Raw genomic sequence first — 21672 nt, forward strand, 5'->3', positions numbered from 1 at the left:
CAGCATTTTCATTGTTTTGAGTAAAGTTTCATTGATCGTCAACGAAACACCGTTTCCTAAAATTTCAAAATACATCCGCGCATTGTAACTATCAATTATTCAACAAAACAGCAAGAATGTATAGAATGTTACTACACATTTTATATTTTATTTTACGTCACAAATATCACGATTTTTTAATAAATGGTTTAAGCAATGTCGCACTTCATTGAACAATTACTGGTCGTGATAAACGAATATGCCGCAACGATATGAATGACTGAGCAAACCTTACTATTAAGTCACTGGATATCAAAGGTTGTTATATCGATCTATTTGCATTCCGAATGAAATTCGAAAACTCGAAACAAGGTGAACTGCTCCTTAGCAGATCACACCGTGAGCCGATAGATCGATGATGTGATCTTCAGTGCAATGACCGGTTTGTCCGGTTTACATAGTGCAAAAATCACTTTGTAGCTAGCGGTATTTTCGACCGAAGGTCATTTGACGCAAATCGCGATCGGCGTGAATCCCCCAGGGACGCGCGGCACTTTCCTTGAACGTGCATTGACCGTGCCCGTATATGATACGATTCTTCCACGTATTGTATTTCCACCAACTAGCTTTCCTCCTCGAGAGTGTTTCCTCGTGAACAGTCGCCATATTAGATGTGCGACCACATGATATAAGTGCCAGTTGGTGATCGCCCTCGTCAGTTTGCGTTGTTGTGCCAAACCTACGTGTTGTACCCTGCTTATCTCTGATAAGAAATATGAAGTTGCTTATACTCTCTGTCTGCCTGCTGGCAACTGTCGTAAGTAGCTATTATGATATTTAGAATATATTATACCGCTTTAGCCTTGTTAAACGCACCCTGAATTCAGTGCACCCAAAAGCTATGCACTTACATAAAACATTAGAGCAAACCTAGCAAACGGTTTGAATCCTAGCTTGATCGAATCAATTGATCGCCATTTTTCTCGTAAAATGTATCGAAACTGTTTGGCCATTTAAGTTCAAATTAACTACATTAAATATAAGAATATATATGTCAAGTTGCAATAAAACTAACACATATACTAGGCTGAAACTCATTATTGATCTTTCTGTCGTCTAATTGTTCTTTCTGATAATTGCCATCATATATTGCTTGGATATAATATAGTTTATCAGTTATATTTTTAATAAGATTACCTATTAAATTAATTAATTTACTCGATTAAGTAAATATAGATAAATTATTTGTGCTAGAATTAGTACATGCTATGATATTCACCATGTATTACGAAATATTAAAATAGTTCAAACAGTTAAAATTTGTCTAAAATTTGTATTAGCATATCAATTACTCTGCAATATTCTAATTTATAACGAGTAATCTATTTTCCAGATGATTTCCCACGCTTACACTATCGGTAACGCAGCTTTACATGGTGCAAAGCTGTCACGTGCGGAAATACAGGCATGTTATAGGAGTGCGAATATGACAGAAGGTACATGAAATCAGTTTTAATCTCGGTGTTTTGTATGACTCTTATCTCTTCCCTATAGCTTTCGCGAAATATCAGCGCGAAATAAACTGATTGAAATAAAAAGAAAAGAAATGTACACCAAGATATCGTGAAATTAAGAATACGATGATAATTGTATCGTTAAATTTATTGTCTTGGATGTTCTGTTGTTTTTTCGATGGAATATAATGACAGATAATAGCTATTATCTTTCTATTATTTTTATTTTCTATCCAGACGAACTTATCACGAAAGACGAAATAAAGGACGGTACGTACAATCAAGACGCCGAAAGGGCGAAGAAGAACGGCTGCTTCTCGGCATGTGTACTGCAAAAGCGTAACTTGGTGAGTATTCACAAAGTGTTATGTTATCACGTTGTTATTTCACCTAATATTCGTTTGTCTGGAAAGTTAATGCAACATTTTTCGGAAATATTTGCAAGTTAAAATTTGAAACATGATAAATCCAAACTTAATTATGCAGGATGCTCCAGAACTTACGAGTTTAATTTTACCGAGAAGTTTTACGGGAACAATTAAGACCAGTTTTTCTTAACGATCATGTCAAAAGTTATTATTAAAAGCAATTTTTCTGTTTTCAACAGAAATTATTTTTGTAGCCAAGCCCTAAATCCTATTGAGCCTAGAATCCTATTGAGATAAAGTTCACCTAAAATAGAACGAAAAAAATTATTTTGTTGTTCACTTAGTCGACCGAAATCTAATGTATGGAAAGTTCCACTTTTGAATTGCTTGTATCCCGGAAACTGTTGCTTACATTTTCGTACAATACAAATTAACTCTAAATTGTTTAGAGAACTTCTTAATAAAATTAAAGGGACAGATTCTGGAATATTGGCTTATTTCTATTAATAAATCGATGGATAATATTAATTACGTTTATAAGTACTGATTAAAGCATTTTTTCATAAGCGACTTTTTGTTTTCTTCAATTAGTTATATAATCATAATTGACAATCTTGTATAATGGCCGTCCGCCTTATATTAAGTTAACCACGAGCTATTATAGTATTAAATATTAGTGTTAAAATGTTAGATTAATATTAACTAGTATTATATAGTATCAAATATCATATATATATATATATATATATATATATATATATATATATATATATATTAAACATATTTTAATCGCAATATCGCCTCTTGAATCCTAACTATTTGGTAGCAGAATATAATTATTATCATGGCTCTTGGAATGGAAATTGTATAGGAAGATGAACATATTTAAAGAACACAGTTCGACAAAGACAAGGAGACGACATTCGAGATTAGAATTCTAATACTCGAGAAATGATAAAAACCGGCATTACCCGTTGTCCCGTTATTAATAGTAGCAATTATTTTAACTGACATGAAGATAAAATCTTGTAACTAAAGAGACTTTTAAGTCCTCTTAGTTCTAGTTAGAATGACCAATCATCGGAAGATGCCAGGAAAAATGAAGAGTGGGACGAGAACAATGCCGACGTTGTGGCATGTATACGTTTATTATTAAGCGACGAACAAACATTACGCTAATGCAGTTCGCTAACGAGACGAATGCAAAGTAGTTAAAGAAGGCGATAAACGATATCTTCGCCAGACGAGCTGCAAATAGCTATTGATATTAAGGAAGAACTGAACAATACTGAAATGTGGGATAATGAAACTATCAGCGCATATATAAGTCACGAAAGAAGAGCTTATCGATAAAATGTTTCAGCAGGATTGATTATAAATTTATTTGCTATTGATGAACTGGCTATATTACCTTAGGGTCTTTTTTCCCTCTTTTTCTTCAATAAATCTGATCTGTATATCTGTCCTGTTTTAAGTTCCATGAAAGTATACACTAGTTCATCAATAAAAAATAAATCTTATATCTGAACGTCAACTTATATGTGTAAAGCCTTTAGAGGGCCAAAATCAGTTTGATAAAATCCGTGAAATATTGAAGACTCAAAAAAAAAGGGGAACTGGATAAAATCTTCGAAGTCATTAAAGAACGGGAGGAAACTGCATAAGACATCTTTTACTTTTAACCGCTTTAAAAAATTCGAATTATACATTTGTATATCTAATAAACAATCATTGACATCATTCCTATAGTAGGAAATAGTATAAGTCTCGAATATAATAATGTAGAAACAAACGACGAGACTAATGACGATGCAACAACAAGAAATTTTAAGAAAATACGGAAAAATTATGGCATCGAAAGCTAAATTACATAAATTTACAGATATACGCAGTTATTCATGTAAACTATTACAATAATGAACATGTTTCAAACGCGCAATATTGTCTCATGAATCTCAACAAATTTAGAGACATTTTGCATATGCACTGTTTGTTCTATAATCTTCCTCCATCAATCTAGAATTTTCAATATCATTATTTATAATATCTTCAATGTAATATTCAATGCCCGTATAATATTCACACACATGTTTTCTTTACATATACTTAAAAATCATAAATAAAATCATACGAGCTTTCCAGACAGCTTAATACTGTATATCTGCAATGACGTATTTCAAATATGAAAGTGCAAATGGGATGTATTTTCTTATCAATTATTTTAGATTGTTGGCACAGAGATCCAGAAAGATAAATTGTATGGCAAAGAAGCTCATGTTAATGTACCTCAGGACGTCCAAGACGCTATATACGCAACTGTAGACCGTTGTGTGAAGGAAGGTAAGTGTAATGAAAAATTAATTATCGCATAGCTGTTTGTGTCTTAACTTTTTACGTATCGTGACATTTTAACCGAAGAAAGAGGGAGTAAGAGAAAATTGAAATTTAGCTCACAAGATATCGCGTACATATACGCGAAAGACAGGTAGAATGTCACGAAGAATAATTCTACGCAAATATGTTTTAGTCAAAACAAATCCGGATCTGTGTGAGAAATCTCTCCAATTGCTAGTATGCCTTTCGAAGGATTTTATTTAATCTGACAGAGATTGCTAACAACTCGATTTCTAGATTTAAAGATAAATCACTAGTTCGCAACTACTAACAAAGTTAGAAAGAAAATAAGAAATGAAGAAATGATACATGATGCTACACGAGAAGGTAACTTAACATTTGCAGGAAATGTGGATTACTTTACGTTAATAAAGTCTCATTTATGTATTGTCTTTCATTATTTGAAATAAAATTGTGAGGACATTTGAGAATTGTTATTTCCTTAATTATTTTCCACTTCAATTATGCCAGAGATTTTTCTTGTTTTTAACGAAAAAATCCTCAATAATTGATATTTTTATAAAATATTTATATAGCGAAATATTCATGAAAGAAAAGCATGCACATGCAAACATGAGCAAAAATCAACGGAATATTAAAAGACTTTCACAATCCACTCAATTTGCACTTATTTTCCGAAAATTACATTGTCTAAATAGAATTACGAAAACGAGAGTCGGTGATTAATAGGAAATGGAACGTTAACACACTTTAATAACATTAATTCCGCTCTTGTGTAACAATCACTTCATGTAAGTGTAAATATGACACGATACGATGACAAGCATCGTCGAATAATTGATGGAATTTAGTTTCGTCGCGTCGACATTCTCGCCGATGTCTCCAATTGTCTCACGCGATAATCTCCAAAATTGTTCGAAACAAAATGGTAAGAACATTTGTAAACATTTTATTTCTCCAATTGTTAAAAATTTCTTCTTTTCCATCACGGAAATCTTGGATAATCAATATTCCTACAAACAAGTAATGAAACATCGATAAAACTCCGTTAATAATTCATTTTATACGTTTCAGAAGAGTTTGTTAAAATGAAACACGAAAGCGCAAAAATATTGATAATTAATAGGAGCTCAAACTTTAACATGTTTTAATTATATTAATTCCGCTTTTGTCCCTAACGATGAAGTTAAACAAATGCAAATATAACAACTAATTTACATCAAATATCAACTGATGAATTTCTCTGTCATATTTGCATTTGTCCCGACATCGCGCGCGATAACCTTTAATATATCTTTATCTACAAATATAATACTCACAACTTATTTTTTATTGCATCGTTGCATATAAATACTGCATACCGCGATATTGATGCCAGTTCATAGCAGGAAGAGTGCAAACTATTAACTATTAACTAGAATCTCTCATCACAAAGAAGAAAATAATTCCCGAATAGCATAAAAACATGAAGCGGACTCTCATGCTTCTCTTCGCGTTCGTCGTTGCTGTAAGTATCTATAGGGTTTTTCAATAAGGGCGGGTCGATGTTGCAATGGAATAAAACAAGATGTGTGTGAGGTATTAACGAAATTCTTTTTTTATTTGAAAGGCCCATGTATGCCATTATGTGTGGAATATAACATCGTTCAAATGTCCGCCACGGCTTCTCACGGTGGCACGGATCCGAGTGGTCCAATTTTCAATGATTCTGCCGCATAGATCCGACTGAATTTGAGCGATGGCCTGGGTTATGTTGACTTTAAGGGCATCGGTCGATTGCGGCTTATTGGCATAGACCTGCGACTTCAGAAAACCCCACAAGAAAAAGTCTAGCGGGGTCAAATCGCACGATCTTGGTAGCCAATTCACGTCACTTCTGCGAGAGATAACCATACCCTCAAATCGTTCATGCAGAATGTCCATCGTGGCGTCCGCTATGTGGCACGTAGCGCCGTCCTGCTGGAACCACATGTCGTCCACGTCCATATCGTTCAATTTGGGCCAAAAGAAATTGGTTATTATCGTTCTGTAGCGCTCGCCATTGACGGTGATGGCCTCACCAACGTCGTTTTCGAAAAAGTACGGATCAATGATGCCGCCGGCCCAAAATCGGCACCAAACAGTAACTTTTTGTGGATGCATTGCTACCTGTTGAACCTCGTGTGGGTTGGCGTCGTGCCATATACGGCAATTATGCTTGTTAACATAGCCATTCATCCAAAATGCGCCTCGTCGCTAAAGATGATTTTTCGGCCAAAATTGGGGTCCTCTTCTAAATGCTCCGAAGCCCAGTCAGCAAACAAATGGCGTTGTCTATGGTCATTAACTTTGAGCTCCTGGGCCAGTTGAATCTTGTACGGGTGCAGGCCCAAGTCCCGACACAAAATTCGCCAAGTTGAAGTCTGCGAAAGGCCGAGTTCTTGTGCACGGCGAGGAATTGACTGCCTCGGGTTCTCCTGCACACTTTCACTTACAGCGGCGATGTTCTCGGCCAATCTGGCTTTCCTTTGACGTACGGGTGTTGGCTGATCGTTTACCGAACCGGTCGTCTCGAATTTGGCCACCAAACGTTGGAGAGTCGACTTTGAAGGGCCACCGCGTCTGCCGTAAAATGGGCGCGACGCGCGCAACGTTTGTACTAACGAACACTCATTTTGATAATAAAGTTTTATCATTTGGACGTGCTGCTCAATCGTATAACTTGTCATGGTCATGGATTTGGCATCAGTGACTGAATAATAAACAACAGGTTAGACAGACGCCGCCAAAACAACATGGCCGCCACAGGCTGCCATCATCGACCCGCACCAATTGAAAAACCCTGTACATTATATTGTTGTGTCTGAGCCACAAGGTTTGTGGCAGCGTCCGTTGTCCGTAAGCCTTAGGCATCTGATGCTGATTTTGACAACTGAACGAAGATTGTCTGGACGACGGACAATCGATAAGAAGAAAACAACAACAGCTGACAGAGAGTTTCCGGCAAGCTGTCATCGTAGACAGACGCGAGAATTGTAGATCAGAGAATTATTCTTGTTTAAAGCTTGAGTGAGCTGCGCTGTAAATAGTAAAGCTTGTTATTCTTACGCGAGTGTTTTCATTTACCTGAGTGCAAGCGCAAGTGCGAGAGTGAGCGCAACAATATAATAACATAAGCAACACGCAAACGAAAATAAGAATACTCTTTTACACTTATCGCATTGTTCTCCAAAGTCCTAATAGACCAGAGATTGTCATTATAAATATATTAATTGGAAACGTCACTATATGAAAACTAAATTAATAATATTTCTCATTCAGATCATATTTATAACAATTAAAATCAAGCCACGTTTGCGACCATTGTCACAACAAATATAAATACTTGCGATTGACTTTATGAAAGATGTTGATTCACCTCTATGCAAAAATTAACTCGCGTAAGGATATTACAATACATACACACATACATATACATAATGTATAATGTAATTTTTGTTTTCAATAATGAGAAACAATAGTTATGCTCACAATAGGATGTAAACGTACCACAGTGTTATTAAGAAATAAAATTGAGAAGTACATGAAGAATATATATATAGGATAGTTTATAATATATAACAATATATTACAATATATTACTATTAAATCAAATACATCGAAGATTTTTGACACCGTAACGTCCAAAATATAATTAGATGCTCTCTCACCAACACATTATTATCGAGTCTGACAACTACAGTCTACATTTATGAATCATTTTCTACATTTCCATAATTATTATTAATAACAGAATGGAAGCAAAGATAATTAATAGTAAAATAAATAATAAAATATCTACCGACAATATTGTTCAAGGGTTTTTTCATTCTAACCCCCTTCAAATCTTCGATTTACTACACAATTTATGTAAAATTTTGTTACTCGCGCAATAAAAATTACTTTTCTCTAAAACAAGTATTATTGTTCCAATATATTAAATTAATGGCACTATGATTTCTATAAATCTCGACAGAAAAATAATATCGATGAAAATAATTAGTCGTGTTATAAAAATTATATATAATACGTCAGTTCCAATAATATTGCTATTAAATGTAATATTGCTATTGAATGTGAAAAATTCACTTTATAACTATGGCAATGCTATTCAATTCCATTGACACAGCAACATTTTTGCCTCCCTTTTGTCTTCAAATTCTTTTTCGAATTGTTCTTTTGACTATCATAAGAAGACCTTGATTCTATTTGCCTGTTGCAGGCAATGAGTAACGAAGAGGTGGAAAAATTGGCAGAAAACTTAGAAATGTCAATTGAGGATTTGCAGAAGTGCTTCAACAAATCGAATACAGTATTCGGTGAGTTGTAATTATGACTAATAATATTATTAGTATTATAATAGTATTTTAATTTTATTATTATTATTATTACAATATTATTGTAATTAGTAATACTGTAAATGAATATTAATAATTCGAACAATTCAAACGATGATATTTCTTTTACTGCTACTAATGCCGACTATTATATTTTAGAGGAATTAACAAACATATATCGAATTGTGAAAGACAATATGCAGACTACAAATTTCGACGAAAAGGCTTTAAGAATTGGCTGCTTTGTCACCTGCTTTGGCCAGAATAAAGAAGTAGTAAGAGTCAAACATGATATATAATTTATTAAAAATATATTCCCCTCATAAAACAAAATTATTTATTCATATCAGACGATTAGTTTTTATCGATGTGTTGGAGAATAGACTTAGCTTTACAGCATTTAATTTCAATAACGGAATTAGTGATTACTATTTGAATCTCACTAAAGTTATAAGAAAGAAGTTACTATGACTGAAGTTATATAAATATAAACAGACACATACGCACACATACGCACACACATACGCACGCACTTGCGTATATACATATGCAAAATTTCTTATTTATATCAGATAATTCATTTTTAGTTGACAGGGAATAAGTTTTGATTTTTGTGTTATAAGATTTAAATTGAATTTTGAAATTTATGATTATAGTTTACTTTAAGTTATGGAAATTAATACTATTTAATGATAATAATCATATGACTATAATTATATAATTAATATACATTTACATAATTTACGGTAATAATTATATAATTTGAATGCCGAATAATTACATAATTATATAATGTGAATAATAAAATTTTTATTTACTATATGTCTTTATATTGTTATACTGTCTTTATATTGTTTATGTCTCATTTTCAGGTGAAAGGTACAAATATCAATATAGACAAATTTAAAAATATAGTATACACTAGATTAAAGTGGGGAGAGAGAATTAATGATTTTCCAAAATGGGACCAAATGTTAGACACATGCTACAATCAAGGTAAATATTAATCGAAATATATGCAAAACATCATTAAGAATTTCACATCACTTGTTGATTTATGCATTTTTTGTATATAATTTACTCATTACTCAATTTAATTATTCGTAACATTATACCTTCCCCTGTCTACATTTCAGTTAAAAGTGAAACTGACGAATGCAAGCTCGGTATCAAAGCCACAGTATGTTATGCGAATGAAATGGGATATTTCAAAAACGACGATTATAGCGATATTTGACGCTATAATCGAGGAAATAATAACAGGACAAGTAGAATATCACAAAAATTATTCTAGGCAAATATGTTTCAGTCAAATCAAGATCCAGATCTGTATGAGAAATCTCTCCTATTGCTGTATGCGAAGGACTTCATTTAATTTGACAGAGATTGCTAACAACTCGATTTCTAGATTTAAAGATAAATCACTATAGATCGTAGCTACTAACAAAGTTAAAAAGAAAATAAGAAATGATACATGATGATACACGAGAAGGCAACCTAACATTTGCAGGAAATGTGGATTACTTTGCGTTAATAAAGTTTCATTTATGTATTATATTTCATTATTTGAAGTAAAATTGTGAAAACATTTGAGAATGGTTACTTCTCTAATTATTTTGCATTTTAATTATGCCAGAGATTTGTCTTGTTTCTAACGAAAAAATCCCCGATAATTGATATTTTTACAAAATATTCATATAACAAAATATGAAAGAAAAGCATGCAACACGAGCAAGAAGACTTTCACAACCCATTCAATTCGCACTCATTTTCTGGAAATCACATCTAAAAAGAATCACGAAAACGCAAGAGTGTCGGTGATTAATAGGAAATAAAACATCAACGCATTTTAATAACGTTAATTCCACTTTTGTGCTACAATTACTTCGTGCAAATGTAAATATGACACGACACGATGATGAGCATCGTCGAATGATAATTGATGGAATTTCCTTCCGTCGCATTGACATTTTTGCCGATGTCGCACGCGACAACCTTCAAAATTGTTCGAGATAAAATGATAACATTTGTAAACATTTTATTTCTCAAATTATTAAAAGATTTCTTCTTTTCCAATTCTTGAATAATCAATATTGCTACAAACAAATAACGAAACATCGATAAAACTCCTTTAATAATTCCTCCGTTAATAATTCCTTTTACACGTTTCAGAAGAGTTTGTTAAAATGAAACACAAAAGCGCAAAAATATCGATAATTAATAGGAATTCAAACGTTAACATGTTTTAATTATATTAATTCCGCTCTTGTCCCTAACGCTGAATTTAAACAAATGCAAATACAACAACTGATTTTTATAAAATATTAACCAATGAATTTCTCTGTTGTATTTGCATTTGTCCCGATCGATAATGTATTAAAGCATATCGCACGCGATAACCTTTAATACATCATTATCTATAAACATAACACTTACATTTTATTTTTTATTGCTTTGTTATAACACATCACTCAATAAGTTCGTAGGATGACATATAAATGGCGTTACTATTGACAAATCCATATGATTTTTAGGAAGTACTAACTTTCAAATGATACGTGTCAAAATTTCATGACAATCGGACGTTTAGTTCACAAGTTACAGTGGTTCGAAGTAGGTACCGCGTTTGCTCAATCAAAAACAGCAACGCGTCGACAATTCAGCGGGCTGTTTGGAGCTGTTTCAGCGCAATAAGAAGGATTTTTTGATGCGGTATGTGACAATGGATGAAACATGGATCCATCACTACACTCCAGAGTCAAATCGGCAGTCAGCTGAGTGGACAGCAACCGGCGAAACCCGCTCAAAGCCGAAACTAAAGCCTATCTTGAGACCAAAGATAAATCGTTCTACAAAAGAGCCATCGAAATATTAGAGAAGCGTTGAAGGAGACTATGTAGATGAATAAAGTCAAATTTTGCCTAAAAGTTGTTTTATTAGTATTGGTTTATTAGTCATCCTACGAACTTATTGAGTGATGTATTATATAAATGCATATCGCAATATTGATGCCAGTTTATAATAGGAAGAGTGTAAACTATTTGCTGTTAACTAGAATATTTCATAACAAAAAAAAAAATTATTCCCGAATAAAATAGAAATATGAAACGGACTCTCTTGCTTCTCTTCACGTTCGTTGTTGCCGTAAGTATCTACATTATATAATATCATAAGCAGTACGCAAACGAAAATAAAACTTTTTTACACTAATCACAATATTCTCCAAGATCCTAACAGACCAGAGATTGTCATTATAAATACATTAATTAGAAACGTCACTGATATAACAGCTAAAATAATGGCATTTCCCATTCATATCGTATTTGTAACAATTAAGATCAAGCCATGTTTGCAATCATCGTCGCGACAAATATAAATATTTGCGACTGATTTTATGAAAGATGTTGATTAAACTTTATACAAAAATCTACTCGCGTGAAAATATTACAATAATGATATAATGTAACAATTCTTGTTTATAATAATAGTTACGCTTCAATAATAGACGAACGATAGTTACGCTCAGAATAGGATGTAAACATATCACAGTGTTATTAAGAAATAAAATCGAGAAATACGTGAAAAATGTGATGGTTTATAATGTATAGCAATATATTACTATTTAGTCAAACACGTCGAAGGTCTTCGATTACCGTAACATCCAAAATATAATTAGACTCTCTCACTAGTATATTATTACCGGGTCTGACAACTATAATTTACATTTATGAACCGTTTTCGACATTTCCATAATTATTATTAATAAGAAAACGGAAATAAACATAATTAACTGTAAGATAAGAAAAAATATCTAACGAAAATATATTTTGTCTAACAGAAACTAACAAAACTTTCTTACTTAAACACGCTCTTGTGGAATTTTATATATTTTTTTTAAGTTGGTACAACTGTCAGTGACATTTGTGTCAAATTTCATGATGCTACACTACTTAGTAAATTGATAATGATTTTTATTAGATGGTGATCGTTGTTCACAATGATTTTTACAGTGTTAAAATTAGTTGATCAAAGAATTTGCATCAAATTTTGTGTCGCGAACCAAATAAACTTTACGCAAACGTTGGGAATGTTAAGAAAGACATACCTTGAGGATTGTCTATCGCGAACAAGAATTTTTGAGTGACATAAGGTGTTCAAAAAGGGTCGTGAAGCTATCAATAATGAATCACATTCTGGATATCTGTTCTGGATCAACGTTCTGGATCAACAGTTGCTGGGTCGAGTGGGCCGCGCTATGGCCTGAATAGCTGCAACGCTTCTCCAATCATCTATGTCGGCGCGCTCCCACTCCTCAGATTTCTGTCATTAATAACTCGATAATTATTGCGAATCTCGCAAAACGGTATGGAACTTTTATGTTTGTCTTAACCCAATCTACCTTCACACTTCGGGTTGTAAACTTATAACCACCCTGTATATCGTATATCGTATATCGCGATATTGACAACAGTTTAGCTGAAATAGTGCGAACTACTAATCATTAATCAAAATTTATTATCGCAGAAAAGAAAGTGATTCTCAGGTTGAAACATGAAAGGAACGTTCGTACTCGTCTTCATGTTCGTCGTTGCGGTAAGTATGTAAGCAGTGCGGTATCTATGTAAGCAGAACGCAAACTCAATTAACGCCCTTCTATATTTATCGTAATGTCAGGTCTCTACAGGCGCAAAGATCGCCAACAATAATCGCGAAACTCGAATCGAATTCAGCTGTTACAAATGCTCGGAATTTCAATCACACAGCGTCAGTATGTAAAGATCGATTGATATAGAATAACTATCATACAAAAATAAAGTTACACGAGAAAGAAACGTAGGGACAACGATATAACGCGATATAACGCGACGAATATTATTATTAAGAATCACGAACAGTAGTAATAATCGTGATAGAATGCGGGCGGGTTACATAATGTTATTTGAAAATAAAATTTTATCCAAAATATTATTTAAAAATAAAACAGAAAATGCATATTTAGTCACGTGTCTTAAAATTACGGTTATCGTATTAGCACATGTGAGTCTATAAGACTCATGTGTGTGTTTCATAAATTCCTCTATATAACAAGAGATACGCTTTTATATGATTTCTTTGCATCTTAAATCTGTGCTGTTTGATAAAGAAATATAATAAAAGTAATCATTCAAAGTCACATTAATCTTTCGACCTAACATGATGTTTTACACTAGAACTTGGGCTTGAAAATAGTAACATACATATGTATATATGTAAAGAAGCAGGTGTGACTCAGTAATTCCTTGCAATATTGCTTTGCAAGTATTTAGTTTACAAAACTGTACTTGGTAAAAAGATTTACTGAGGCAATTTTACGAACAAAATTGTACGCTAGTATATTCTAATACTATTAATTCTGTTCTTGCCTGAACGATAAATTCACGCGAGTGCAAATACCATTCGTCAAAGCTCATCAAATGGTGAATAACTGAATTCTCATTTCATTTCTTCTATATTGATGTCGATATCGCATGTGATAACCTTCGATACACCTATGATAAAATCTTATGTTTTATCGCAGTATATAAGTACGGCAAATGGTGATATTGGAATCAGTTTATCTGTTTGGTGCCGACTATTAATTGCAAATCGGTTAATCGTGCAGACGGAAATGATCTTTGAATCAAAACATGAAGCGAGAATTTGCGTTTCTCATCATGCTCGTCGTTCTTGTAAGTGTACACATAAATATATAAGTGTAAATAAAATGCAAACGGAATTAAAGTTCTTTTATAATTATGGCTACGACAGGACCGAGTGGACGAAAAATTCGTCGCGATGATGACTTTATTTAGTTAATTTGATGATTTTGAAATTTCCAAAAATCAGCAAGTTAACAAAAGTCAGAGCGCTATTGTAAAAATATATTCTTGAGACTAAATAGAACAAAAAAGTCGAGTGCCACTTTTTCTTCTGACAAATAGCGAGATATCGTGAGTTAGATATTGAAAAGGTTATCAAACTTTTCTTAAATATCTAAAAAAATATTAGATTAAAATATTATATTAAATAAAAAAATTTTTTCAGACAAATTTCAAATTAATTGCTAGAAAAAGATGAAGTAATAAAAAATTAGGGTATCCGTCTAAAGTTTTTATGTTGATCTTGACTGGACTTTTCAAGGTTATCCTAAGGTCAAATTCATAGCGTCAGTAAATAGATCCTTTGAAGCCCTACAACTTTTGTCTGAAATATTTTTCTCTAAAATGTCGTGTTAATGAAAAAATCGGGTGACCCGGATGATCTGAAACACCCGATATATCCATATTGAGATACAATATTATTGCGCAATACAATTAAAGTAATATCTTATATTTATAGCAGCCCATTATATATAATATATAAATATATAATAGTTAAATAAAACAATTTCTTCTTTTCTTCAACTTCAATTTAACAACGTTTTTTTCAATATGTTCATAGATATAATTTCACATCATTATATATACGGTTGTATAGAGACAAAATACATATATGAATTATATAATAATATATATTATTAAATTATTCCTGTATAATTAGCCAATTCTATTGATACTACATCAATACAAATTTTTAATATCTTCAAATTTCTTGTTAATCGTGTCCTCCATGTCTTGTTAATCGTGTCTTCTGAAGATATTGATTCTACTTGTTCGTTGCAGACAATAATCTCAGCCGAAGATTTTGTGGAAAGATTGGCGGACTCATTATCGATGACTAGAGAAGATATACAGAAATGCATCGAAAAAAGAGGTACAACGCAAGGTAAACTCTAACTCGTTTGAGATTTTTATTAAGTCGACTTAATCGAATAATGTTATTCCCACTGCCAATATTGATTCGATATTTTCTAGAGGACATAATGCACTTTGACCAAATAGTGATGGACAATTTGCAAACTATAGATTTTGACGAGAAGGCTTTAAGACTTGGCTGTTTCCTTACCTGCTTAGGCCAAAAAAAAGAAATAGTAAGAATCATCTTCCCGTTAAATAAGTTGTTAAAGCCTCCCTCACATGCATATAAAATTACTTATACATATCAAACAATTAGTTTTCGTTCGATGAGGTAGAGAATGGGATTGGATGTACGTTTGTAGAAAATTGAAATTTCGTTTTGAAAATAGTTTTGATTATAGTTAAAATTCTATTACCATCGTTAAATATTAATAATTATATCATATATAATTTATGTTTCGTATATATTTACATTTTGATTCATTATACGTCTACATCATTCATATACACTAATATATACGTCTATATACTAGAGAATACGAGACTACTACGAGAATATATTAATTTCAGATGTCTGGTGCATATATAAATATAGAAAATATAAAAAAGATATTGCGCTCCAAGGTTAAAGAGCCTAAACCTGACATGATTGCTGAATTTTATCAAGTATTGGACATGTGCAACGATCAAGGTAATATTGATTAACATATGTGAATTGTATCGCAAAAAAAAACAGTTCAAATAATTATTGACTCGTGTATATTTTGTGCATATATTCATGATCATAAACTATGTACATAAATTAAATACAACTGTGTCTATAAGTATACAATATAGAATATGCAATATATATAATATGGAGTATACAATATAGAATACAATATAGAATGTATACACATTCTCTTTGTGTACCATTTGTGGTATAATACATTCGCATTTGTGGTATACATTGTGGTATACATTGTGGTATAATACTTTGTGGTATAATACATTCGCATTTTTTGCATTTCAGTTAGAAGCAAGACTAACGAATGTGAAATAAGTCTCAAATTTCTAGTTTGCATAATAAGAGAAACGCGACGTTTAGAAGAGAATAGTATCCAATATCGTTACGAGAACACCACTAATAATGAAGTAATAGAATAAAACTTGATATTATTGTATTTTATATAAAACAATACATGTAATAACAAGAGAAAGAGTAGGAGTTGGACAAATCAACGGTTGTTGGAAATATTATTGATTTCACATTAATAAAATTTTATTTAAGTACTGTTTACGTTTTATTTCCTGCATTTATTTATTCGAAATAGAATAAGGACATTCGTAGAAATTTAATTTCTCCAATTATTGAAACATTTATCTCTTACCAGTGAAAAGATCTGCGATAACCGATTTCTACAAAATTAATTAATTCTATTAGACAATTACATGAGTTTTATAACTAATAATTAATATCAGAATTAATTAATTATTGAATTAATTAATTCTTATAAAACATTCATGTAAACATTCATATAAAAGACATTGATAAAAGAGATGCACAAACACCACGAACAAGAAACAGAGAAATAGAGATAAACTTTTTCAAGCAACTTGTTTCACGCGTTCCGAGAAGCGTTTTGTTCAGATGAAAACATGCCAATGTGTCGATTAATAAGAAACCGGACGTTAATGCATTTTGTTTATTTTAATTCTTTTCTTATCTAACAGTGACTTCACGGAGTCATAATAGCGCGATCGTAAATTTTACTGAACTTCGTACGGAAAAGTTATTAGTTATCCGGAATAGAATTTTGGAATTTTTGTAAAAATGCCATTTCTCTAATCACTAAGAGATTTATCTCTTACCCGCACATAGTTCTCGGGTAGAGAATATTCTTATAAATATTTATATTTCAAAGCATTCATAGAAAAGAAGGACACACATATATATACATATAACAAGCAACAAGCAACATACATATCCCAGACAGCACACGGATGTCCATTGGACATCCGTTATATGTCTATTTTTTTTACAAAAGATGTCCATAGGACGTACGTTTGTCACAACTTCGGACATAGGACGATGGACGTACATCGGACGTCCTACAGATCCGATGTTCAATAAGGACATCCTTGTTACGTCCAATTTATGTCCACGAACATAAATCGGACATACGGATATAAATTGGACGTGAAACATACATCCATTGGATGTCCGGCGCTGTCTGGGATAATAAGCAACAAGCAATAAAATATTGATAATTTCTGCGAATGATTTATTTAGCATACTTCGGAGAATACTTTGTTCAAATAAAAATACAAAAACGCGAGAGTACCGACGTTTAATGGAAAATTAAATCTTAATACGTTCTAATTGCATTAATTCTATTGTTATCTAACGCTAATTTTGTATGAGTTTAAACACAATTCACTGAGGTTCGTCGAATAGTAACTGACGTGATTCTTTTTCCGTTATATCGACTTTTATGTCGATATCACACAGGAAAACTTCCGATACACTTGCAACTTAGCTTTATGTTTTATTATTATATAATATACATAAATATACAATATACATAAATATACATAAATACCATACATCGCAATATCGACAGCAGTCTATAGCTAGCCGAGTGTGAAATATTAATTGTCGATTGGAGACCATTATCGTGGAAAATGAAACTATTCATGAACCGGAACATGGAAAGAACGATTTTGCTTTTCTTCACTATTATTGCTGTCGTAAGTATCTACGTAAATACGTAATTATAAGCAAGGTACAAACGAAATTCAGTCCCGTCTACATTTATCCAAAGTAGAAGTAACGCTCATCGCGACACTAATGATAAAAGCTGATTCAACTCAAGTCTTATAAAGACGATATCAATCAATCAATAATACAATTTATATATCACTGACGCTTCCAATTGACGTCGTAATAATTAAAGTTAAGTCAATTTTTACGTTTATTACCGCAACAAGCGTTGTGTCTACACGTTACGACTGGCATTGCGATATACTAGAAAAACGTGTAATTGTCATTAATAACTAAACGAAAACGAACGTAATTAGTCATTACCAAACAAAAAGTATGAAACTTGCTGGAAATCAATAATAAACAACAGGAAACTGGAAAACAAACAAATTTTTCATCTCAATCAAGCGCTTATTCTATCTATTTCTAAAAATTGAATTTGTATAAAAACTTAGTACAAAAAGCTATTTCTCCGTCTAAATTTTTTGTCGAACCTTACATTAACTATGCTGTAATCTTGAACTTAATTCTATTTGCCTATTGCAGACAATGAGCTTCGACATAGGTTACATAGAACATATAATAACTATTACCAATCTAACCATAGAAGAATTACTGTCATGCATGAACAAGACACGCATAAGACTTGGTGAGATTTTATTCGTTCTCTTATAAACTCTCTTATCAATTCAAGCCATAGCTCTTATCAATTCAAGCAGTTGTCGATCTAATATACTTGATATTCGTTAGGGGAGTTAATGCATTTTGAGGCAATTATCGAAGATAATTTGGAGATTGATTTCGATGACGTGGTTTTAAAAGTTGGTTGCCTCTTCAGTTGCATATTTCAAAAGAGAGAAATAGTAAATATCAAGCGCAAAGAATAATATTTGAAAAATACCAAGTGTTTGGGATAAAGATTTGCAGGAAAAATGGTTGGTAAGAGCATAGATGCAAATGGTCACGTTGCCGGCTCCGTCGTGGAGACGGTGTCGCCAAGACTTAACATCAGTTGCTCGGAGACAAAAGGCGCGAGCCGAGATGTAAACAGCGTGCCAGCAAACACACTCTGGTTTGTACGTCTGCATGTTCACGCACATATATGCGTGATCCGCACGTGTCGCACATGTCGTTATCGCGGCTCTCGTTATCAAGCGGTCACCTGTAACGGAGCAGGGGGTTGCCGAACTATAAGCTGGCAATTCCTGATTCGTTGCTGGCGATTGAATCAACGGGAGCCAATGCAAGAGGCCTACCTGGCCTACCGGGACAATGGATCGGAATCTATTAAAAAGAGATTCTCCGTTGTCCTTAGGTTCGTTCGTTTTTTGAGAGGTCTCTGAGTCGAATGCTCCGGTCTTGCCCGTTTACGACTTCTTCACAAACTGCGGGCTTTTGTCTTGCAATTCGGCGAATTGCCCGGTCTGCACGTCGGCAAACGAAGCAACTTCTTTGCGCGTTTCCGTGCAGAATCACGTCGCATCGCCAAACATTTCTCTATACGGCGCTAACATTTTCTTTTGTTGTTTTTTTTGTATATATCCGTTTTTGTTGTCACTAAAGTGATTTTAAACTCTCTGTCGTTGGACAGTTCCCTGTCGCTCCATTCCCTTTTCTTGCCGATATCAACGTTTCTCGCTGATCGTTTCGTTGCGATCGCTCGCGTACTCAACACTAAGAATTATACAGGGTGTCTCAAAAGTAACGGACCACCCTAATAACTCTTCAGTATTGAAGTTTCAAGGAAAATGACCTGAATAAAAGTTGTAGGGATTTAAGTGAGCTACCTTATGATGACCTTGACTTTGACCTTGACCTCTATTTTCAAGATCATTTGAAGGTTAACTTACATTTTTTAGCGCCCTGATTTTTGTTAATTTGATGATTTTGAAATTTCCAAAAATCAGCAAGTTAACAAAAGTCAGAGCACTATTGTAAAAATATATTCTTGAGACTAAATAGAGCGAAAAAGTCCAGTACTACTTTTTCTTCCGATAAATAGTTAGTGAGAATCGTAAATTAAATATTGAAAAAGTTATCAAAGTTTTCCTCAAATATCTCAAAAAATATTAGACAAATAAAAAAATATTTTAGACAATAGTTGTTCAAATTAACTAATGGAAAAAAACAGTGTAATAAAAATACGGGTTTCCATTTAAAAAACGCAAGTTGACCTTCAAATGACATTGAAAATAGAGGTTAAGGTCAAAGTCAAGGTCATCATAAGATAGCTCATTTAAATCCCTACAACTTTTGTATAGATCATTTTTCTTCAAACTTCAATACTAAAAAGATATTAGGGTGGTCCATTACTTTTGGGACACCCTGTATATTTCATAACGGAACTAATGTTTAATCGACATGGGAAAGATGAAATTTTGATTTTTTAGTTTATAAAATTTAAGTTCAATTTTGATACTATTGATTGTATTTTTATTTAAATCATAGATATTAACGACGTTAAATACTAATAATATCACGTGATACATAATTTATATTTTGTATTAGGTGTACAAATGAATAATTTTAATTTTTCAATTAAATTCTAGGTTTATTTAAAAAAAAAGTGAAGCAAATTTTTCTATCAAAGTATTCGTTGTTACTTTCTATAACTTTAAACCATCTTTCAGGCAACTGATGAATTCCATCTCAAGAAAATGCTGTCTTAGGACGCGATAAAGTCGTCAAGCGATTTTCGGATCTCATTCACAGATTGAAAGTGCGTATCGGACAAGGCGTGTTGCATCGACTGGAACAAATGGTAATCAGATATAGCAATATCTGATGAATATCTGGTGGCCGGCTGCCGCAAAACATCCCAGCCAAGATTCATCATAATGTCTTTTGTCTTAGAAACAAGATGTGGCCCAGCGTTGTCATACAATAATTTCACAGAACGTTCTCCTTTATCCGTATATGGGCGTTCCAACTTTTTACTCAAGAGGATGATAACTGACATTGGTAGCGGTTAGCAGTAATTATATTTCCCAGTTTCAGCAGGTCATAATAAAGCACGCCCTTGATGTAGAAATGCATAAAATACAGAACAGAACCTTCTTTCCGAAATGATTGGGCTTTGTGACTGATATTGATAGTGCGCCGAGATTTACTCATGGCTTTCTATGTTTTGGATTGAGACAGAGTATATATTCCTTACTGCCTGTAACGATTTTCCAAAACAAAGACTTTCGACGCTATTTATTGAGAAGAGAAAGACACGCTGTCGTTCGTTGATTTTTGTTCATGCATTAAAATTTATGCGGAACCCATTTTCCTTCTTTTTCTCAGCGAACATTTGTTCCAAATCATCGTTGTCGTATTTACAGGATCCCCAGGATATTGTTTGTCAATTAAACTAAAATCACTGTTTTTAAACGTTTAGATCAAAATGTACATCGTACGGTATAACAGTTTTACCGAAAAAAGAACAAATCAATCCATATGTTCGTGTAACATTTTTTCTGTGTTGAAATTCCCAAAAAGTAGTGTCGAATATGTACTTTATTTGTTGCCATTTGTTACTTTATTGAACTTTATTGAATTTTACTGAATATTTTTTTTATATTTAGTCTTCCATCATACTAAATATCATTTTTAATAACT

The 21672-nt window shown here is 32.8% G+C and overlaps 3 protein-coding genes across 3 annotated transcripts; all 3 read left to right on the forward strand.

Moving 5' to 3' along the window:
* The first annotated feature begins 595 nt into the window (after nucleotides 1–595).
* Nucleotides 596–4678, forward strand: LOC105186861 (pheromone-binding protein Gp-9-like). Its single transcript, XM_011147344.3, has 5 exons — nucleotides 596–796; nucleotides 1373–1475; nucleotides 1731–1840; nucleotides 4087–4201; nucleotides 4389–4678. Exons 1-5 carry the CDS (start codon nucleotides 755–757, stop codon nucleotides 4457–4459), a joined length of 441 nt encoding a protein of 146 aa, XP_011145646.1. The 5' UTR covers nucleotides 596–754; the 3' UTR covers nucleotides 4460–4678.
* Nucleotides 4679–5550: 872 nt separating this feature from the next.
* Nucleotides 5551–11498, forward strand: LOC105186862 (uncharacterized). Its single transcript, XM_011147345.3, has 5 exons — nucleotides 5551–5723; nucleotides 8457–8553; nucleotides 8731–8846; nucleotides 9444–9567; nucleotides 9708–11498. The coding sequence occupies exons 1-5, from the start codon at nucleotides 5682–5684 to the stop codon at nucleotides 9806–9808; spliced, it is 480 nt and encodes a 159-aa protein (XP_011145647.1). The 5' UTR covers nucleotides 5551–5681; the 3' UTR covers nucleotides 9809–11498.
* A 2653-nt stretch (nucleotides 11499–14151) lies between these two features.
* On the forward strand, nucleotides 14152–16555 carry LOC105186863 (pheromone-binding protein Gp-9-like). The gene is made up of 5 exons (XM_011147346.3): nucleotides 14152–14279; nucleotides 15252–15354; nucleotides 15444–15559; nucleotides 15897–16017; nucleotides 16339–16555. The coding sequence occupies exons 1-5, from the start codon at nucleotides 14238–14240 to the stop codon at nucleotides 16470–16472; spliced, it is 516 nt and encodes a 171-aa protein (XP_011145648.1). The 5' UTR covers nucleotides 14152–14237; the 3' UTR covers nucleotides 16473–16555.
* Nucleotides 16556–21672: the final 5117 nt, after the last annotated feature.

This window comes from Harpegnathos saltator, unplaced genomic scaffold (assembly GCF_003227715.2).
Source record: "Harpegnathos saltator strain DR-91 unplaced genomic scaffold, Hsal_v8.6 scaffold202, whole genome shotgun sequence".
Taxonomy (NCBI): Eukaryota; Metazoa; Arthropoda; class Insecta; order Hymenoptera; family Formicidae; genus Harpegnathos; species Harpegnathos saltator.

Excerpts from the sequence above, each read along its gene's own strand:
- LOC105186863 (XM_011147346.3), top strand. The coding sequence starts at position 14,238 with ATGAAGCGAGAATTTGCGTTTCTCATCATGCTCGTCGTTCTT. Across the intron at positions 15,560-15,896 it reads TAGGCCAAAAAAAAGAAATA|ATGTCTGGTGCATATATAAA; the intron begins GTAAGAATCATC and ends TATTAATTTCAG. Across the intron at positions 16,018-16,338 it reads GGACATGTGCAACGATCAAG|TTAGAAGCAAGACTAACGAA; the intron begins GTAATATTGATT and ends TTTGCATTTCAG.
- LOC105186861 (XM_011147344.3), top strand. The coding sequence starts at position 755 with ATGAAGTTGCTTATACTCTCTGTCTGCCTGCTGGCAACTGTC. Across the intron at positions 797-1,372 it reads TCTGCCTGCTGGCAACTGTC|ATGATTTCCCACGCTTACAC; the intron begins GTAAGTAGCTAT and ends TCTATTTTCCAG. Across the intron at positions 1,841-4,086 it reads TACTGCAAAAGCGTAACTTG|ATTGTTGGCACAGAGATCCA; the intron begins GTGAGTATTCAC and ends CAATTATTTTAG.
- LOC105186862 (XM_011147345.3), top strand. The coding sequence starts at position 5,682 with ATGAAGCGGACTCTCATGCTTCTCTTCGCGTTCGTCGTTGCT. Across the intron at positions 5,724-8,456 it reads TCTTCGCGTTCGTCGTTGCT|GCAATGAGTAACGAAGAGGT; the intron begins GTAAGTATCTAT and ends TGCCTGTTGCAG. Across the intron at positions 8,554-8,730 it reads CAAATCGAATACAGTATTCG|AGGAATTAACAAACATATAT; the intron begins GTGAGTTGTAAT and ends ATTATATTTTAG.